The 19,273-nt window shown below is 45.1% G+C and overlaps 2 protein-coding genes and 1 long non-coding RNA gene across 20 annotated transcripts in view; 1 reads left to right on the plus strand and 2 right to left on the minus strand.

Moving 5' to 3' along the window:
• FBXW12 (F-box and WD repeat domain containing 12) overlaps positions 1-393 on the minus strand; it is a 58,918-nt gene extending 58,525 nt beyond the window's left edge. For all 17 annotated transcript variants that reach the window (XR_012500013.1, XM_074344949.1, XM_074344948.1 and 14 more), the window contains exon 1: positions 259-393. The gene's annotated coding sequence lies outside the window, so the exon portion shown is untranslated. The remainder of the gene's footprint in view (positions 1-258) is intronic.
• On the plus strand, positions 244-7,051 carry NME6 (NME/NM23 nucleoside diphosphate kinase 6). 2 transcript variants are annotated; one of them, XM_010969238.3, is made up of 6 exons: positions 244-804; positions 3,228-3,324; positions 4,997-5,099; positions 5,649-5,688; positions 6,088-6,248; positions 6,524-7,051. In XM_010969238.3, exons 2-6 carry the CDS (start codon positions 3,235-3,237, stop codon positions 6,688-6,690), a joined length of 561 nt encoding a protein of 186 aa, XP_010967540.1. In that variant the 5' UTR covers positions 244-804; positions 3,228-3,234; the 3' UTR covers positions 6,691-7,051. The 2 variants fall into 2 exon arrangements, with proteins under 2 accessions (XP_010967540.1, XP_074201062.1); XM_074344961.1 differs by lacking the exon at positions 244-804 and adding an exon at positions 1,147-1,170.
• Positions 4,645-6,091, minus strand: LOC123612568 (uncharacterized). The gene is made up of 2 exons (XR_006719851.1): positions 5,471-6,091; positions 4,645-5,053 (listed from the first exon to the last, which is right to left on the minus strand). It is a non-coding gene; the product is annotated as an uncharacterized LOC123612568 (long non-coding RNA).
• Positions 7,052-19,273: the final 12,222 nt, after the last annotated feature.

The following is a 19,273-nucleotide window of genomic DNA, read 5'->3' on the forward strand; positions in this document are numbered from 1 at the left end:
AAAAAAAATTTACCACTCTTACTCAACCTGAAACACTGTACCCTCTCCATACATCAGACGACACACCAGGAATCACCCCCAGTTCTCATCTGCTCACCCTGGACTGTTTTACTAGACTCCAAGGTAACCCCACCCCACATCCTACCCTAAATTCCTTAGCGACATGTTCAGGGGCCTTACTAGTTTCCCTCAGGCTTATGTACACCTGCTTTCCAGCCAAGAATCCTCCCTCACCAATCCCATACGGCTGCCTCTAACCTCGTGACCCAACGCACAAGATTTCTGCCCGCCGCGTCCTTCCGACAAATACTGGGCACCAACCATGTGCCAGGCACTACCCTAGACAAATAACAGAAAGGTCGAGTTGGGCAAGGTCCATTCCGGTGGCTGCGCTGGCGGGCACGCCCATTGCCAGGCTGCCACCCTGAAAAGTCCATCCTGTCCTCTCTGCGGCACCTCCCCGCGCAGGGCCGCCAGACCGGCCCTCCCTCCCGCCTGAGGGCGCCCGAGCTGGGCTCGGAGGGGCATCTCCCGCCCGAGCCGGCTTCATCTCCTCTGGTCTGGGGCAAGTGGTGGAGAGAGACAACCGACGGAGAGAGACAAGTGACACCGGCAAGCCGGCCCTCCTGCTACACGGCCTCCAGGACTGGTTGCAAACACCCTAATCCCGCGCTGACTGGCCCGTGACCTCACGGCAAGGACCCCGCGGCGGGCTGCCCGGCCGAACGCCTGAAAGACCCTGCTTGGGCCTCAAGGCTAGCTATCGCAGTGCCTGTCGGCCGGGCCCTGCGGCGGGAGGCCCAGGTGACTAGAACCCGAACTCCAGCTGGCCTGGGGCTCCGATTAGCCCAGAATCTGGGTGGTCTTAGGCCGCGGTACAAGGGGCCGGGGTCGTGGGGCTGCAGGCCTAGATCTATGGAGGGGCAGCAAGGCGACGGGTGGTGGCAAGAGCTGAGGCTGTGAACAGCGGGGACTAGGGAGCGGGGCCTCAGGTGTTGGCGGCCGGAAGCCGAGTTGAGGGGTTGCAGGTCCCAGACGCGCTTGGGAGGATGAGGGGGCGTGGCTGGTGTCCTCCAGGAAGCAGAGGAATGGGCACCTCTGTTGTTGGGGCACACGCCTAGGCAACTTACAATATTGTAAAATTGTTAAATGGAGTGACTTCTAAGTTGAGTAAGTTTCTCGACGTGTCAACATTTGTTATAAACCAGGAGCCAAGACAGGCATAAGTTAGCTGCCAGGAAGAAAGGAACCAGGTTCTCCCCTGGAGAGCTCCTAGCAGCCTGGCCTTGGGATAGCTGGATCAGATTCATTCAACAAATACTGTTGAAAGCCATCTATGTGCTAGGCACTCTGCACGAATACAGAGATTACGATGGTGTGTAAAAGAGTTACCCGCTTTCATGGAGCTGACCTTCTAGTGGGAAAGAGATAGCTGAAGAAAACGTGTAAGGAGCCATGAGAACTTAAAACAGGGGAAGTGAGCTAAGATCTAGTGGGTGAGAAGGAGGTAACCAGAGGAAGTACATTTAGGACTGTGAAAACTTCTCATGCAAAGGCTGTCAGGTCAGAAAATCTTGGAGCTGTAAGGCCCACGAAGCTGGAGCAAAAGCAAGTTAAGCAGTGTGGAGTTCCAGAGGAGGCTAGAGAGGTACACAAGGATCAGATCATGCAAAGCCCAGTAGGACATGATAAGGATTTGAGGTTTTATCATAAGAGCAGGGTACATTTTAAAGGGTTGAGGAGGGAAATGATGTGATTAGATTTGCATTTTTAATTCACTGTGGCTGCTATGTGGAGAACAGACTAGAGGGTGGCAAGAGTAGAAACTAGAAGACCATTGAAGAGGCTGTTGAAGTCCAGGGAGTGGGGTGGCAGTTGAGAGGGAGAGAATTGTATGGATTTGAGATACATTGACTAGGTAAAATTGCCAGAACTTAAGTGATAGTGTGGATATGGAGGATGAGGAGGGGGAGGTGTCAAAGATCTCTCTCCCCAGATATGTGGCAGATTCTGCTTGCTTTTAGGTTACTCACCACCTGGGATATTAGGGACAGTGGGTTGGCTGATCTTGTACTGGTTAGACTGGGCTTAGCTTTGTGGTTTGAGTGCAGCATCAAGCTGAATGCTGTCGAAAAGACATGAGTAGGAAAGACCTTGGCATAGTTTCTCTGGGCCAGACCCTAGCACCACCTTTAGTGTGGTAGCTACTTTAATTGTCAGGCTACTCTTGGGCTCAGAGAAATGAGACAGTTGCCCAGACTCTGTCCCTGTGTGTGTTATGGAAGCCTTCTCTGTATTTGTTGGCCAATTTAGGGGTTCCACCAGACAGTCTTTTTGAGACCTACTCCTTAGTCCTGCAGAGATGATCAATTTCTTACATGTAAATAAAATTTCAAAGTTGGAAGAGATCTCAAGTTCTCTTAGTCCAGTTTATAAAATTCTTTTGTTTTTTTACATCATTTCCACGATTATTTAAGCTCTTACATCATGATTAGACACTAGAAATACAGAGATAAATAGAGTAAGACTATATAGGTTCACTTCATTAATAAAATTGATTAAGCACCTTTGCACCAGACAGTCTGAGCTGCTTCACATACAAAATGGTTACAACTTGTCCTTGACCTTGGAGTTACATGTCTGCCAGCCTTGCCATTGAGGACAGTTGAATGTATTAAAGGGTTTGATTTGGGCAGGGAAATCCTAGCCTGTTTGTAAGATTAGATAAGAGATGGTAGGTATCCAGGAGACTTTTTTGGAGGTATTCTGGCAACATCCCAATTCTGGTCCATCCCATCTTCCAGTTTCAGAATTGATGGGGAGCACTGTGGGATAGAGGGCCTTAGAAATGGAAACAGTTATTGGATCCTTTGTAGCCAGGCTGTTTAGGAATGTAAATTGTAAATCCTCTGTAAAACACAAAAGAAAGTTAGGAAGGGGAGGGAATATTGACAGAGACAAGTTGTGTTTAAACTCGAACTTCTTCTGAATGGGTAACTCCTTCCTAGGTTTAGAGTTGCATAAATCAGATTATGTGCTCTACTGGGCAACTTGAATGGCCCCTCCACCACTCTCTTCCCTCAATCCCATAAGCAATAAAATACAAAGTAACTTTCAAGTGCCAGTGTCAGGAGCGCTGGCTAGCTTTGCAAGGCAGCATGGCTCCAGAGTAGGAAGGGTGGGGAATGCAGCACTGATGGGTCCCTAATCTGGCTCTCTGATGGCAGGAGGGAGATGACCTCAATCTTGCGGAGTCCTCAGGCTCTCCAGCTCACTCTGGCCCTGATCAAGCCTGATGCAGTTGCTCACCCACTGATTCTGGAGGTAAGAACAAGAACTAAGCCTCTACAGTATGCCCTGGGCATTGCTTCTGTTTGAGGTGCCATGGGGCCATTTGTGAAGACTGACAACATAGTCCTGGGTTGTGTCACAGTCCTGTGACCGAAAAAGACTAAAAATCTGTTGGAGAATTGGGGCAGATATAAAATAGAAGAAAGGATCCAATACAATAAGAACCAAACCTCAAGACAATGTATGTACATTAGTTCTCTATTGGTGCATAACAAATTACCACAAGCTTAGAAGCTTAAAACAACACTCATTATCTCACAATTCTAGAATTTAGAGGTCCAGTAGACTTGGCTGGGTTCTCTCCTTAGGGTCTCACAAGGCCAAAGTCTATGGATCAGCTGATTAGGCCCTTATCTAAAAGGTTTGAGGAAGAATCCACTTCTAAACTCATTCTGGTTGGCAGAAGTTGGTTTCTGTGGTTATAGAACTGAGGTCCCCATGTCCTTGCTGGCCTTCTAGTGGGGATTACTCTCAGTTTTTAAGAGACCACTCACATTCCTTATCACCCAGCTCACTCCATCTTCAAGATAACAACAGTGCCATCTCATGCTTTTAATCACTGACTTCTCCTTTAGCCCCCAGCTAGATAAAACTCTGCTTTTATACAGCTCATGTGATTACTTAGGCCCATCTGGATAATCTCCCTTTTGATTAAAGCATTTTCCTTTTTGTTTGTTTGTTTATTTTTGTTTTTGGAGGTGAGAGATAATTAGTGGGTTTTTTTTTTTTTTCAATGGAGGCGCTGGGGATTGAACCCAGGACCTCATGTATGCTAAGCAGGCACTCTACCACTGAGCTATACCCTCCCCCCTTGATTAAAGCAAAGTCAACTGATAGTAGTAACCTTAACTACACATCCCTTTTGCCATGTAATGTAACAATAAAATATTGCATCCCATTCAGAGTCCTGGAGATTAGGGTGTGGAATCTTGGTGGGGCCGGGGGAGGGTCCTTTTAGGATTCGTCCTAAGTACTAGCTGAGCAGCATGGTTAAGTAAGCTTACTGTGGTGCAGGGGGAGAAGGGAGCAGTCAGGAACAGTGGTCTGTGAGTGCTGGGACTTAACCAGGCCTCAGCGGAAGGGTGGACTTTGGTTACTACATAGGAGTAGGTGTTCCACAGAAGGGAGATGCTGTGTGTTGGGTCTCAGGGCCACAGGCAGGCTGGGTTGATGGGACCAGAGAACCGGAAGTGGTGGAGGGCAAGGAAAAGTGCAGCCTTGAGCATTGGCCTTAAGTGGTTGTGCATCATTCCATTAAAAAGAGGAACCACTCAAAAGCTTCTGACCAGAGTATGAAATATAAATTATGGTGTTTTTAATCTGTCAAGTGTGATGGTTTGGGGAGAGTGGGAGAAACTCAAGGCAAGACCACTATCAAGAGATTTTATGACAGTCTGAATGATGGATTCTGTCAGAACGGAGTGGCAGAGACAGCACTTCCTGCCCCTCCACCCGAGGCTCATGCTCTAGCTCTGGGACTGAAGGTCTTCACATCACTCCACCTTCTTTTTCTTCTGACCCACCAGTGGGACCCTCATGTCTTGGGCTCTGAAGGTCCTCATGGTCCTTTTGATCAGCCTGAGTCTTCCATCCACTCAAATGGTCCCTCTGACTGACTTTTCTCTTTGCGGTGGTGTTTATCCAGGCTGTTCATCAGCAGATTCTGAGCAACAAGTTCCTTATTGTACGAATGAGAGAACTTCTGTGGAGAAAAGAAGATTGTCAGAAGTTTTACCAAGAGCATGAAGGTATGACCAACAGTCCTCTGAAGGGGAGGCTTCTCTATCCTAAGGGAGACTTTACCTGGACACACAATGTCAGGCTCTCTGACTGACCAACCATAAAGCTGCAGCCAGTCTTCTAAAGTCTTGATTTATATACAAACCTTTCATGATTATCAATATTTTTAAAATGTTTTCTAGAAGGGTTCTGCCTCATGGTCCCAAAAAGAAACTTAAGTTTTATGTCCTGCTAGTACCACTAGTTAACAGTTTACTCTATCAGACATTGTTTGAAGGCCCATGATTTCATTTAGTTCCCCAGCAACCCCATGAGGTAGAGATCCTTATGTCCCCAGCACACATATTAGGAAACTGAGTTGGGGAAGTTAATGACTTACCCGAAATCACACAGGTTGTTAAATTGTGGAGAGCCTGGATTCAGACCCAGGTATGTCAGACTCCCAAGGTCCTTGTTCTTTTCTCTAAAACAATTTTTATTATTCCAAGTAGGAAGGCAGAAGTATAAAAAGCTCTCTTGGACACCAGTGTCTTGATGAAGGTACTCTCTCTCTGCAGGGCGCTTTTTCTATCAGCGGCTGGTGGAGTTCATGGCCAGGTACTTATCACTTTTGTTCCAACGTCTTCATCCACTGAGACTTATCTCCCCTGCCCCTAAACAGATTTGTTAATTTCATCTGCCGCTCTTTAAAGTTGTAACCAGTGTCATGTATCTGAAGAAATATGGGCTTGGGCCAAAACTGACCAGGTGGCCACCTGTCCTGTGGTGGTTACTTGTCCAGGGCCTGTAGAAGAGTATTGTTGAATGCTGCCTAGCAACTCTGCTGACCTCCATGGCCTTTCTTGTTCATCACCTTCTATTTGAAGCAGCATTGGTACTTGGCTAGAAAAGCAGGATACTCAGGATGTCCAGTGTGCCTTTATTCCTGCTCTGCTCACAGCGTGCCCTCCTAGGCCCAATAGCCAGATTCCTGACATGTGCTCCATTTGTTCACAGTGGGCCAATCCGAGCCTACATCCTCGCACACAAGGATGCCATCCAGCTCTGGAGGACGGTGATGGGACCCACCAGAGTGTTTCGAGCACGCCACGTGGCCCCAGATTCAATTCGTGGGAGTTTTGGCCTCACTGATACCCGTAACACAACCCATGGCTCTGGTGTGTTTGCCTCCTGTGTCCACAGCACTAACGAGGGAAGTTGGTCTGTGGTTGGTGGGCAGGCCGTATGGCAGGGCTGAGAGCCAGGTTCCCCAGTGAGCTTTCTTCCCAGTTGTGTTTCTGGACCTTTGTGGCCATCTCAGCAGATGGGACCCCAGGACTATGGCAGGCAGGAGAAGTCAGGGTTCAGGTTTCTGAACCTGATTATGACTGCCTCTTGCCTCCATCCTGCACTCCCTATGAGAACCCCTTCTCTTTTTCACCTCTCCTTACAGACTCTGTGGTTTCAGCCAGTAGAGAGATTGCAGCCTTCTTCCCAGACTTCAGTGAACAGCGCTGGTATGAGGAAGAGGAGCCCCAATTGCGCTGTGGCCCAGTGCACTACAGCCCAGAGGGAGGCATCCACTGTGCAGCTGGAAAAGGAGGCCCAGGGCCAGCCTGAGGCAGGCCCATCGGTCCGTGAAGACCGGTGGCACTGCCCAGCCTGTTCTCCTAGACCTCTGCTCCAGAGCATTCTCCTAGGACCAGGGAGACCTGGGGCATGGTGCCATCTCTGCGAGGCACAACTACCTGCGTAAGGGCCTAACTCCTCACTGCCACCTCTTCTAGAATCTAACTCTATCTACCTCTTGTCTGGAATGTTCATGAGTGGTTCAGAGGAATGATGGCTCCTCTTTTTTCTAAGAACTGTTCATCCTTTTTCCAGGAATAACTTGCCCAATTGACTTGCCTGAAAAGTGAAGTGACACTGTATTAACAACATTTGGCCTATTTTCCTTAATAAAAGTCAGTGTTCTACTGAATCCTCATGGTTGGGAGCACTACTCTAGGTGCTGTCTCTCCTTAACTGGAGTAATTAAACCTATCCTGAAGCCAAGTTTCTAGTCTGTGCTAAATGAAGAGAAACCTCCCCAGGATTCACACACATAGTGTGCAGCTTATGTAGTGCATAAAAGTATCCAGTGCTGGAGCTGAATGTGGGCTCAAATCCATGCTGTGCACAGGGCTGCATCCTGAAAGAAGGGGCACCTTTTGTTTGGACAAAGGTACGTCTGCCCAGGAGAGGCACGTTATGACTCTTTTTTTTCCTGATTTGCTCAAAACCACTAAAGGTAGCCACATCTCTGTTGTAACTGAGGATGACCTGTTATCACTTCCAATCACCTCAAAATTTTGTGGCTTAACACAATAATGATTTATTCTTATGTGTCTGTAGATTGCCTGGGTGGTTCTGCTGGGCTCACTTGGATTCATTCATGTGGCTGCATTCAGCAGTTGGGTCCAACGTGGTCTTCCATCCCGAGCTGCTTCACAGCATGGTTGTTTCAGGGTTCCGAGAGGGCAAGCCCCCATTCACAAGCTTATCAAGCTTCTGCTTGTGTCATGTTTGCTAATATCCCATGGGCAAAAGCAGGTCACATGGCCAAGCCCAGAGTCCATGTGGGAAGTAACTGCACAGAGCATGATACTGGGAGGTGTGAATCATTGGGTGCCATTACCATTACAGTCTACAAACTGAAAGTTGTGAGGAGCCTTGAATTTATCTAGAACTTATGAAAACAAGTATTTGCACAAGTCAACAAAGGAGATGAAGAAACAGACAGAGAAGGAAGGAAAAAACCAGACATATGTGGATCAGGAAAGTAAAAGAGAAGACAGTATTTCTGGAGAATTAAGTCATTCTGAATGCTGTTGGGAAGTCCAGAACAATGAAGCCTTTAACGTACCCTTGGCCGTGCTGTAAATGTGGCAGCATGGAGATCACTGTGACCTTGGCAAGAACAGTAGCTCTGGAGTGGTAGGGAGGTTACCCTATATGGAAGATAGTGGCTGAAGCATTTATACTGTCCTACTACCTTTGGGTTTAGAGTGGGATGTCTAACAGTCTTAGAGAATCTTCATGCATCTGAATCTATAAATGTATCTTCAGATGCTCCCATCTTCTCCTGTCTTCCTGTTACAACACAGGGAGAGTCCTGCTTCCCGTCAAGCCAGTTGCTCTGAATCCTGTCTCCCTGCTCTTGGTTACCTGTCTCTACTGCACTTTTACCTTGCTCCACTAAGTCTTTCCCCTTTGAATTCAAGTATGTTTTGGTGTCTACCATTTTTCAAAATCTCTTTGACCTCACTTTCCCCTTTGGCTACCTCTGTTTCTTTGTCTCTGCACAGCAAAGCGCATGGCGGTTGTCTGCACTGACAGACTCATCCCCATTTTCTCAGCAGCCCACTCCCCACTCCAGAGGAGACTGCTTCCTTCATGCCTTTGTCGCTGCTGCCCAGCACAGTGCCAGACGTGTGTATCAGTGCTTTGTAAATATAATGGACTATCCATGCCCTGGTCTTCGACATTACTTAGAATTCCTCTGGCTCTAAATTCATGAAATCCTACTTTTAAATCGTAGTCTTCTACATTCCCCTCTCATGTCTTCCAAACCTAGACCAGTCACTCGTCCACTCTTCTGGGTAACTTTTCCCTATATTCTTCCCTCTCTTCAAACCTCCAATACCTCTTCCTCCTTCCTCACTCTCCAGCTGTTAACCCTGCTTCCTCTTTCAGGAAGATAACAGAAACCCCAGAACAGTCCTCACGCTCCCAAGACCACACTGAGGACCTACCTGCAGCTGTGCTCACCTACTTCCCCCCTGTTAAGGAGGAACAATGGACAGACCTTCCAAGCCCCTATGTAAAGCCATGCCCATTCTGTGCAGGAGATCCTATCTTCTCCCTCTTACTCAAGGCACTGCCTCAGCAATTACTTTCTACTTTTCCTGCATCATCAGGAGAGGGAGCTTACAAACATGCTGTGGTTTCTCATATAAGAAATAAAAGCAAACCTTTCTCAACAGCACACGTCCTTCATGCCACTGTCCCATTTCTCTGCTCACCTTTATAGTGAAACTCTCAAATTAGCCTAGAATATTAGTGACCAGTGACTTTCAGTCTAGATAAAATGGTGTAGACCCATTTCTCTGCTCCCCACTGAGTACAACTATATACCTGGAAATAATGCAAGAGACAATCAGAAAAAACTCTGAAAGAGTCTCTGAAGGTAAACTGGTTTGAGACTCCAGGACTAGAGGAACACTCAGCAGCAGGGAACCCTAGGTATCCCCACACAACAGAACAAGGTGATCCAGACTAGACAGTTCCCCAACCCTAACCCAGTAACAGAGGGCAGACCATCTGGCCTATTCCTCCCTGCAGCTGAACGGACTAGACAAAGTCCAGCTGAAAACACCAGGCAAACTGACAAGGGAGACTGATCAGGAGCCCCCGCTCTCAGTAAGCAGCCAGGGGAAGCACTCTCCTCCCCTCCACTTCTCCTGTCTAATCCTCAAAACTGTGTACCTCTTAATGTTTCTAGCTCCATGTCCCCCTCAGTCCCTACCTACGTGGCCACTGTAGAGAAGACATCCTTATTGACTGAGAGAAACGACTAGAGACTTAAGTGCAGGGAATGGATGTGTCTGGCAAGACAGTGCAGAGTGGAAAGGGAAGAGGGAGAGCACTGGGACCGAGACAGTCCAGTATGTACTGGTGACTACACAAGTCGTAAAACAGTTGAGAGAGTGTCAGTCATGTATAAACCTCTGTGGTCCAAAGTTTTCTCCCAAATGGAGATAACAGTCTTCCTAATGAGCATCAAGAGCTACAGCCTTCTTATCTGGGGTCCTGGGAGAGAAGATGGCTCCTCTTGTCCCTCTTGGAGCATTCTGCATAAGCAGGTGGGCTGGGGGTTGGTCATCTAGTTAGTGGTTGAAGATTTGTAACTCACAGGTCTGGGAACTGTGGGCAGGGTAAGAATTTCACAGAATCTTTTTCCTCCTTCAGCTTTGCCTGTCACTACAGATGTAATGTTATGAAAGACTGGGTGGTAACTGGGTTACTGACAGGCCACAGGTGAGTGGCTTTTTAGTTTCTCCTGAAAAAGCATCTCTTCCCACATATTAAACATACTTTTCCTACGTAGCCTCAATCATCTGGGGCATTTATGTCTTATCCATGGCTCTGACCCTACCCTCTACTGTTCCCCATCCTCAGATGCTCCCCAAACAATTCCAGTGCAAGGAGTTCTCATCTTGGATTTTCAGATAATCCTTTACATGAAAAATTGCAAGAAAATGGAGAACCTGGATTTGAGGAAATGGGGACAATGAATATAGTGTTTTCTTGTTTGTGACTTAAGGAAGAATATAGTAGGTTTAAGGGAAATTCAGAGGGACGTTCTGAAGGACTGGTGGAATATAAATTCACTTACAGGCTCTAGAGAGGGACAGGGTAAGGATACAGGAGAGTAAGAAAACAACTGAGGTCATGAGCTCCCAGAGAATGTAAATTTAAAAGGGAAGCCTCCCAATACAAGTGATCAGGTGAGGGATCTTCCTCTGGTTTAGCAGTTCTACGAGTCACAGACTTACGCTCCCCTCAGCTCTTGTGCCTATGCTCCAGTTCCCCTAAAAGCAGAGCAGGAAATAAGGGCTTATGAGCAGGTAGTTTATTTTGGGAATTGATCTCAGAAAACAAGAGTGGGGCAGTGGGAGAGTAAAACAGGACAGAGGAAGCCAACCCAAAAATAGGGTACTGAGGTGGTCAGCACCGTGAACAACTAGCTGCAATCTAGCTGGAGGGCCTCTCCCTCCCAAAGTAAGGCCTAGAAATAGGTTTTACTGAGGTCAGGGTATGAAGGGCCGTCTCAAGATGTGGAAAGTAAGGGCAATAAGGCAAGGGAGAGGAGGGAATGATGCTGGAAACAGCTGCAGAAAACCAGGACCCTGGGATGGAGTAGAGAGAGCACTCCCACAAAGCACCATGGGAAAGTGGCTCTAAACACAGACCTCTTGAGATGTTAAAACTGTGCAAAAGTGGAGTAGGGTAATGGGGGTGCCTCCACTGCTCAGGGAGGAGGAGGGGAGGGAACCAGTGACAGCAACTTGAGCTGACGTTAAAAGGTCCTATCCTCATCTCCATGGAAACTGGGTGGGGAGAACCTTCCAGGTGCTCCAGCCCTTGCCCCCAACCAAGCTAACCCTGGAGACAACCAGGTGAGAGGGATTGGACAAAGGCCTCTGGACCAACAACCCCTTTTATCTCTCCTCTTTTTTCCCCCTCCAGCCCAAAACCAAGCCAGTTTTTTTTTGGAGGAGGGAGCAGGTATTAAAGAAATCTCTCTCTCCTTCCTCTCTGTGGCAAATATCCTCTTAGCATATAAAGACACAGAGGCCTGAGTAGAGAGCCCTCCAGGGTACACCCACTGACATTCAGTGCCAGGGCCAAGAAGAGAGGGAGGCAAACTGTCAGGAATCTGGGCCATTTGGCCCCTGGAATGCAAGACAAGTGAGAGAGGGTTTGGTTCAAAGGGCCTTAGAACCATTTCATTATTGGAGGACTGAGGGGCACTGAGACTGAAGGGCTTAGGAGGGGCTATATTTAAAAGCCCTGGAACCTGGTATTGGAAGGCTGATGGTGAGGCATTGCTAGTAACCTTATCCATGTCACTGGTGAGCCAAATAGTATGGTTCTGAGGCTTAAGTCCTGAGACTGAAGAACTCTGGGGGTGTGGTTAAAGGGACATGAGTTTGGAACTGGAGGGTTAGGAGACATAGTTAAGGAGTCCCTCAGATTGGAAAGCTAGAGACTGAACCCTCAACAATATGCTAAGGCTGGGTAGAAGAGGACGCAGCAAAGGCTAGAGACACAGACAAATCCAGAACAGGAGAGTGTCATAGAAGCCAATGGAAGGACACAGCTGCAGAAGGAAGTAGTTAAAAGCAAAGACCGCTTCTCCAAGAGGACCATCACTTGGTACCTCTGTTATCAGAGGCTAGACCTCTGCCATGTTCATACTCACAGAGAGTGTAAGGGGTCAGAAGACTGTCCCTGAGGCCCTCACAAAACTCGAGTGGGGTGGTGAAGGATGGTGGAGAGATTTGACTCCCAGTGTTTCTTAAGAGTTCACCTCCAGCTAACACCTTACTGCCACTCCCTGTATGTCAGGCTTCTCCCTCAGCATGTCCTCTGCTCTGTGATGAGGAGTGACGTCCACCTAAAGCCTTGCCCACACTATTAAGGCTTCTCCCTTGAGTGTGCCCTCTGATGTGGCTGACAGCTAACTTGTTATTAAAATCACACCCTCACCTCTTGCACACCTAAGGCTTTTTCCTGAGTGTGTTTTCTGGTGTCTGATGAGGGCTGACTGAAGGCCAAAATCTCGCCTAAATCCCCCGCATGCCTAAGGCTTTTCCCCTAAGTGTATCCTCTGATGTGCACTGAGAATTGACTTGTGACTGAAGTCTTGCCCACACACCACACACTCATAAGGCTTCTCCCCTGAATGTGTTCTCTGGTGTGTGATGAAGTATGATTTCACCCTAAAGCCTCGGCCACAGTTCCTGCACACATATGGCTTATCCCCTGTGTGAATCCTCTGGTGTTTACTGAGGTCTGACTTTTCACTAATGCCTCACCCACACACCATGCACACAAAGGGCTTCTCCCTTGTGTGTGTCCTCTGATGCCTGATGATGTGTGCCTTGCAGCTAAAAGCTTGCCCACACTCCCTGAACACATAGGGCTTCTCACCTGAGTGTGTACTCTGGTGGTTGTGGAGTGCTGACTCATCCATAAAGCCTTGCCCACACTCCTCACATACATAAGGCTTTTCCCCTGTGTGTGTCCTCTCATGTCTGATGAGATGAGACTTTCTTCTAAAGCTTTCCCCACACTCCCTGCACACACAAGATTTTCCCCCATGATAGCCTTATGTCTGAAAAGGTTTGACTTCTGGCTAAAATCTAGTCCACACTCTCCAAACTAGACTGCTCCAAATCCTGAGATTTCTACCCTCTCAAGAATTTTGTCTGCTTCCCCAGAGCTTACCCTCTGTGCCAGACTGCTGTACCTTCAACACTTTGCTTCTTCCCCAAGAGCTTACTGGTGGTCCCTGGGGTAGACTAGAGAAAACCACTGAAGTCCCCTTCTCAGCTGTACTCTGAAGCAAAGGTGTAGAGGCTCCCATTCCGTGGTCTTCTGCTTTGGCCCCCCCAGTGGTTTTTATCAGAATGTGTTGCTGCTGCTGCTGGTCATCTGGCCAAGGATCCCCTGGGTGGAGTTGGTTTTCTGCACAGAAATCTGGATAGGATGACTGGGTAGCTTATGTTGGCTGAGAAACTGATGACTGCCAAAGGCCAGAGGGCAGGAGGGCCAGAGATGAACTTCTGGTTTGGAATCTGCTGAAAAAGAAAGTTTTCAGTCACAACAGTCATAGGAAGGGCTGACAGGGCTTTTCTTCCCTGTCTTATGGTAAGATCTAGCCCATTAATCACTCACAACGATTAATGTCTGTCTCCCCAAGACATGCTTTACCAGATCTGTATTTCCATTCAACCTCTTTTGACTTTTTATATGAAAATTATTACAAACATACAGAAAAGCTGCAAGAATAAGAACAATACTAAGAATATTTGTGTACCCTTTACCCAAAATACCTATTGCTAACATTTATATATTGTATATGTATGTGTGTGTACATGTATATGTATGTATATACTTTTCTTTGAGCCATTGAGAGTAAACTGCATATATCCTGGCCTTTACCCCTAAATACTTCAGTATGTGTCTCATAAAAGTAGGGATATTCTCTTTCATAACTATAATACAGTTATCAACTTTGGTAAATTTAACATTTACATAATACTTTTATCTATCATATATATTCTAATTTTGTCAATTAATCAAATAATGTTCTTTATAGCGTTTTTCCCTCCAGTACAGGATCCAGTCTACGATCAGTTATTATAATTAGTTATCATGTTCCTTTAGTTTCCTTTAGTATCCTTCATGAAACTGGCATTTTTGAAGGATACAGTTCTTTTTTTAAAGAACACTCCTTATGTTCTAGAATATGCATAGAACATTTCCCATGATTAGATTCAGATTATGCACTACACTCAATTTTTACACACTATATCTTTTACATGAATCCAAAAAACCTGCAGCAAAACCTATTCTACATATTATCCCAATAAGGAATCTTCTAAGTAAGCATCAGAGGCATCTTTAGCTCCGCAAGTATCTGCAATTTTACTAAAATTATCTTCTAAGCCATAACCATTTATATTAACACACACAGCCACAGCCATTTATTTCCAACAAGAGAACAATCTTTATGACTATATGGGAATGTCCTTTGTGACTTTTCCTACGAGAAGAAAGAATGGATTGATGTAAGAGTCATTCAGCCTGGATGTCTCAAACGCAGAAGTCAGTATAGAAGAGCTGCTAAACAGTGCATATGTGAAACCTTCATTTCAGTTTCCCCATTCATTACTAGGTGTTCATTAGAGGACTATTATGCCATCAGGGTCTACCAGGAAGTGGAGATTCAGCAGTAGACAGGCACAACTAACTTAAACTTGGCTCTTAGTTCCCGAATCAGTCCCATATCTGCTCTTCTCTGTTTTCCACAAAGCGACATACACAGAAATTTTACTTTTTGGCTGTACTTACCTACCTAAGAAATATCAAAATTGAATCACAACTGTTTCTAACCAGCTGAAGATGATAAACCATGAACTTTTTGTAATCTCAAGAAGCCAGACTATTGGCGCTAACTGAAGATTCTTTGCTGACTAATAAATAAGGGGACTGTTTTAACCAAACATATATGGATCCATGGATTCATTTCATCCAATGCAGAATGCTAGTTATAACACAGATGCCATAAAACTGCCTTCCTAATACTTAATCATCCCTGACATTTCTCTCCCTGTGAACCATTTAGTAAAAAATTCTTTTACTGGTTTATACCTTTATCTGACAATTAAATAAACTCAAATTTTTTTTCCCAGTAAGTTCTGCTGGCCTTTGTTTTATTACCTGACATTTGGGTTGTAAAAATTGTTATTATTATTATTATTACTTACCATAATAAATAATGTTTACTATGGACCCAGCATTTTGCTATACAGTGCTTTGGATAAAAATCAAATTTAATCCTGCTATTATCATTTCATAGATGAGGAAACTGAGGTTTGGAGGGGTTAAGTAACTTGTCCACAGTCACAAAGTAAGAAGAAACGAAACAGGGTTCAGGATGTGCTTTTAAACACAACACAAGCCACAGATAACTCTGAACTAATTAGCACTCAAATGTTTATATTCTACTAAATCTGTCTTTAAATAAGAATAAAAAAAGCTTCTAAGCAAATGTGAGACTCTGGCTGCTTTGGAGAGAAGCAGCCAGTGAGAATTACGCCCTCTGACAGATCAATTTCTTTGGGAAAAAGTCAACCAAATTTGGCCTATAGACTAAATCTGGGGGTAGGGATGCTCTGGGCTTTGACCACAGTCTCAGGCTATAAAGCTGCCATCGACATCCCAGACACCCAGCCCAACTGCACTGATTCTCTCAGGACAGGATGAGAGGTGGCTAAGCCATGCTGCTCCAGAGGACCTGCTGACCCCAATCCTGCCAGGACCCTCATCCATCCAAAAGGAAGTATTTCCTGGAGCCAGGAGAGTTCTGCCCTGGGATCAGGAATAGAAGAATGGGGTGGAAGCGGGTAACTAAAACCAATTTTAATCTCTTCCTTCTTTATTCTACATTTCTAATAAACATCTCTTCACCTTTTTTTTTTTTAAGTCTATAATATTCAGAGTAAAAGCCAAGCTCCCGACAGTGGCCCACAAGGTCCTACATTCTCTCGTGACTTACTGGCTCTCTGACTCCGTCTACTCTCCATCCTTTGTTCACTCCAGTCTGGGTCACACTGACCTCTCCTCCTGATGCCATGCACTGGCTGGTTCCTATGTCTGGAACACCCTTTTCCCAGATATACCACTGGTATATTCCAAGAACCCAGAACTGGACTTAACATTTAATAGTTAATAAATATTTTTGAGAGAATGAGTGATAGGAGCAGAGTTAATTAAGAAAGAACTAAAAAGTTAGGCAGAAAACAGACACATGTTCTCAACACTCTCAGAACCAAAGGCTCCTTTTTATAGTCTATGTTTTATAACATCTTTCCTGAAATGAAATTCATATTTAATAAAATACCTATACACAGAATTTTTTTATAATAATGTTATGTCCTAAAACCAAAAATACAAAAGAGAAATAAAGGAAAGTAATTTACAGTAAAACATTATGCATTTCAATATGAATTTCTTGGAAGGACTACATTAGGAGACATAATGATGCAATCATATGCTTACAGCTATAGGCAGATCACTGTGGACACGCCAGCTACAAATGTAGATAAACATGGATGGGCCTGATTGACGGCATGTGTATGTTCTGTTGGTCACAGACAAGGTATGCTGTATGGGTGGTAACTCAAACACTACAAGCAGCAATGCCATTGGTGATGTGATGTTTTCCATATTGGTGAAAGCACCTCTTGATAAAGATTCAGAACTATTTTCCTTGATTTACAACCTACTATGCAAAAACTATCTTATGATATTATCTAAAATAGTTTTATATTCTAGATTCAGAGCATTTCAGCAGATCCATGGCCTGGAGGAAAAAACCAGGTGAGGGAAGAAGAATTGATACAGATCTAACAGACAGTTTAAAAAAATGGAATGTGTGGATCTTGTCTGGATCCTGATTCAAATTGGCAAAAAGACTTTTTTGAGATGGTCAGGTAAATCTGAACACGAACTAAGTGTTAGATGATATTGAAGCACTACTGATAATTTTGTGAGATATGATAATGATACTGTGGTTATATATTTTTAAAAAGTCCTTACTTATTAGTTACACTGTGATATATTTAGGAGTGGTATGTCACATTATTTGGGATTTGGAAAAAAAGATATACAGAGAAAGGGAAGGATGAATGAAGTGTAGCAAAACAGTTTAAAGACTGAAATGGATCCAACAGATCCAAAGTTTCAGTGTAAAGATTAATATAATTTGAATCAGGTTATTTTAAGGCAATTTTAATATAGTCCTCAGAATCAATAAAATGCATGAGCATAGAGACAGAGAAGAAGACCAGATGAAACACGATAAAAATAAGACCAAATTAGACTGGCCAGGTGAAAGCAAATTTAAGTGGGTGAATCTACACTGAAATAATTGGAGAAACTAGGCCAGAAGCCAAATGGATTGAAATGGGGCCAATTCAAACTGATGAAAGCAGTGCAAAATAGATCCAAGCAGATAAAAACAGAACAAATCAGAACTACTTAATTCATAGCTATGCCAAATAGAGAAAAACTTTGAAAAAAATTTTTGACAGAAATTTATGTGCCACTCTGAAAATAGGACTTTTAAGAACTCAGGAAAATTCAGAATAATTTTGTATTTGCCAACCTAGACAAATAATCAGTTTTAAATAAATGAAAATATGGTTTATGATACCAAATAATCTGTGAAACATAAAACTAACAAATTTAATTACGCTTTAAGCTTTTTTAACTTCTAGGACACAGAAGGCCTCACTCACTACTTTGCTCTCCTTGCTCTCTGCGCGCCCATCACGCTGGCCCCCTTGCTTTTCTTCAAAAAGGCTAGGCACACTCCTATCTCGGGGTCTCAGCACCGGTTGCTCCCCTGCCTGGAACAGTTCCCCACCACACCCGCATATCTAACTTCCGCACTTCCTTCAAGCCTTTGCTCAGACGTATCTCCTCACAGATGCCAACCCTGGTCACTCATTCAGCCAGCTTCCTCTACACCCTGGCACTCTGGGTCCCCCTTATTCTGCTCTACTTGTATTTGTATACGTTATACATACTTCTTAACTCTGTAGAGCTTATTATCCTTTAACATACATAATTTACTTATATATGCTGCTTACTGTATATATCAGTGTCCCTATACTAGAATGTAAGCTCTGTGATCAAAAAAATGCTTTATTATTTTATTCAATGGTCAATGAATATATGAATGGCTATATGGTCAATGAATATATGAATGGAAAAAGGAAGAGAACATGTTCTCACCCAACATAACTAGATTCCTGAAACGCCAACATTTCTTCTTTGTATAGGCTCAGGCTCAAGGCTCAGTCTCTTCCACTCTGCCTCAGAGAAAATCACAGCCACATCCTTGAATTTCACTGGTCCCTAAATCAACCAGTAAATTCATACTCATCAAGTCACCATCAACTTTCACAGGGAGAATGGAACCACCCCCAAACCACTGAAGATATCTCATGCCAGACATGACATGGTGCTTGAAGGCAGCCTTCCAGAACACTACCACAATAAGCCATCAGGAGAAACCCTTGCCTTTTCCCAGATGAAGACCTTTCCTGATCCCACAGGGCCCCTAAGACTCTGTCCTCTGTATCCTCCTGCAGGGTCTCTAAGCTCTCCTGCAGAATATCCTGGTTTAGTCAGGGGCAAAGGGAATTACTCCCCTGGGGTACCACCTCTTCCATTAGGTCTGGGTTATGGTGGGGGCTAGCAGGGGACTGTCACACCAGGCCTAGCCTCAATGCTGCTTATGGCCTCAGGGACTTGGTAGTTGAAGACTTCATAGGAAAGACATCCACAAAACTCCAGTCTGCCAGACTCAGGTGGAACATCGGGGAGGACCTATGCCTCTCCCAGGGGAAGACACAGCACTTCTTCAGGTTTGACAGCTAGACTTCAGATGGAGTGCTGGTTCCACAAAAGAGTTTGGCATCACTGGAGTGTCAGAGCCAATCCTGTTTTCCCTACTGATACTTCACTGCCCGTCAGATCCTGACTGTAACTGAGAAGCCTGGAGACCTCCCTTTCAGGCAGTCACAAACTTGATCTGCAGCCACTGGTCTCCAGGGTGCCAGTGGTTTCTAAGACATGGGGAAGGGAGCATCTTTGGCAATAGAGGTCTGGTTGCTATAGGCCCTTTTGGTGATGAGGGATTCTTACTTCCCACGGGCATACTCCCCTCTGCTGAACGGTCTGGTGTCTTACTTCATTAATTTCTTAAGTCCAGGGGTTCAAGTCTGCCAACTACAAAACAGTGGTAAAGGCTGGCCCTGCTGAGAACTTGGCTGAAGCACAGTCTCCCAGCCAGGTGCTA

The sequence above is a fragment of the Camelus bactrianus genome, chromosome 17 (genome assembly GCF_048773025.1).
Source record: "Camelus bactrianus isolate YW-2024 breed Bactrian camel chromosome 17, ASM4877302v1, whole genome shotgun sequence".
Classification (NCBI taxonomy): Eukaryota; Metazoa; Chordata; class Mammalia; order Artiodactyla; family Camelidae; genus Camelus; species Camelus bactrianus.

Excerpts from the sequence above, each read along its gene's own strand:
- NME6 (XM_010969238.3), top strand. The coding sequence starts at position 3,235 with ATGACCTCAATCTTGCGGAGTCCTCAGGCTCTCCAGCTCACTCTGGCC. Across the intron at positions 5,100-5,648 it reads GTTTTACCAAGAGCATGAAG|GGCGCTTTTTCTATCAGCGG; the intron begins GTATGACCAACA and ends CTCTCTCTGCAG. Across the intron at positions 6,249-6,523 it reads TAACACAACCCATGGCTCTG|ACTCTGTGGTTTCAGCCAGT; the intron begins GTGTGTTTGCCT and ends CTCTCCTTACAG.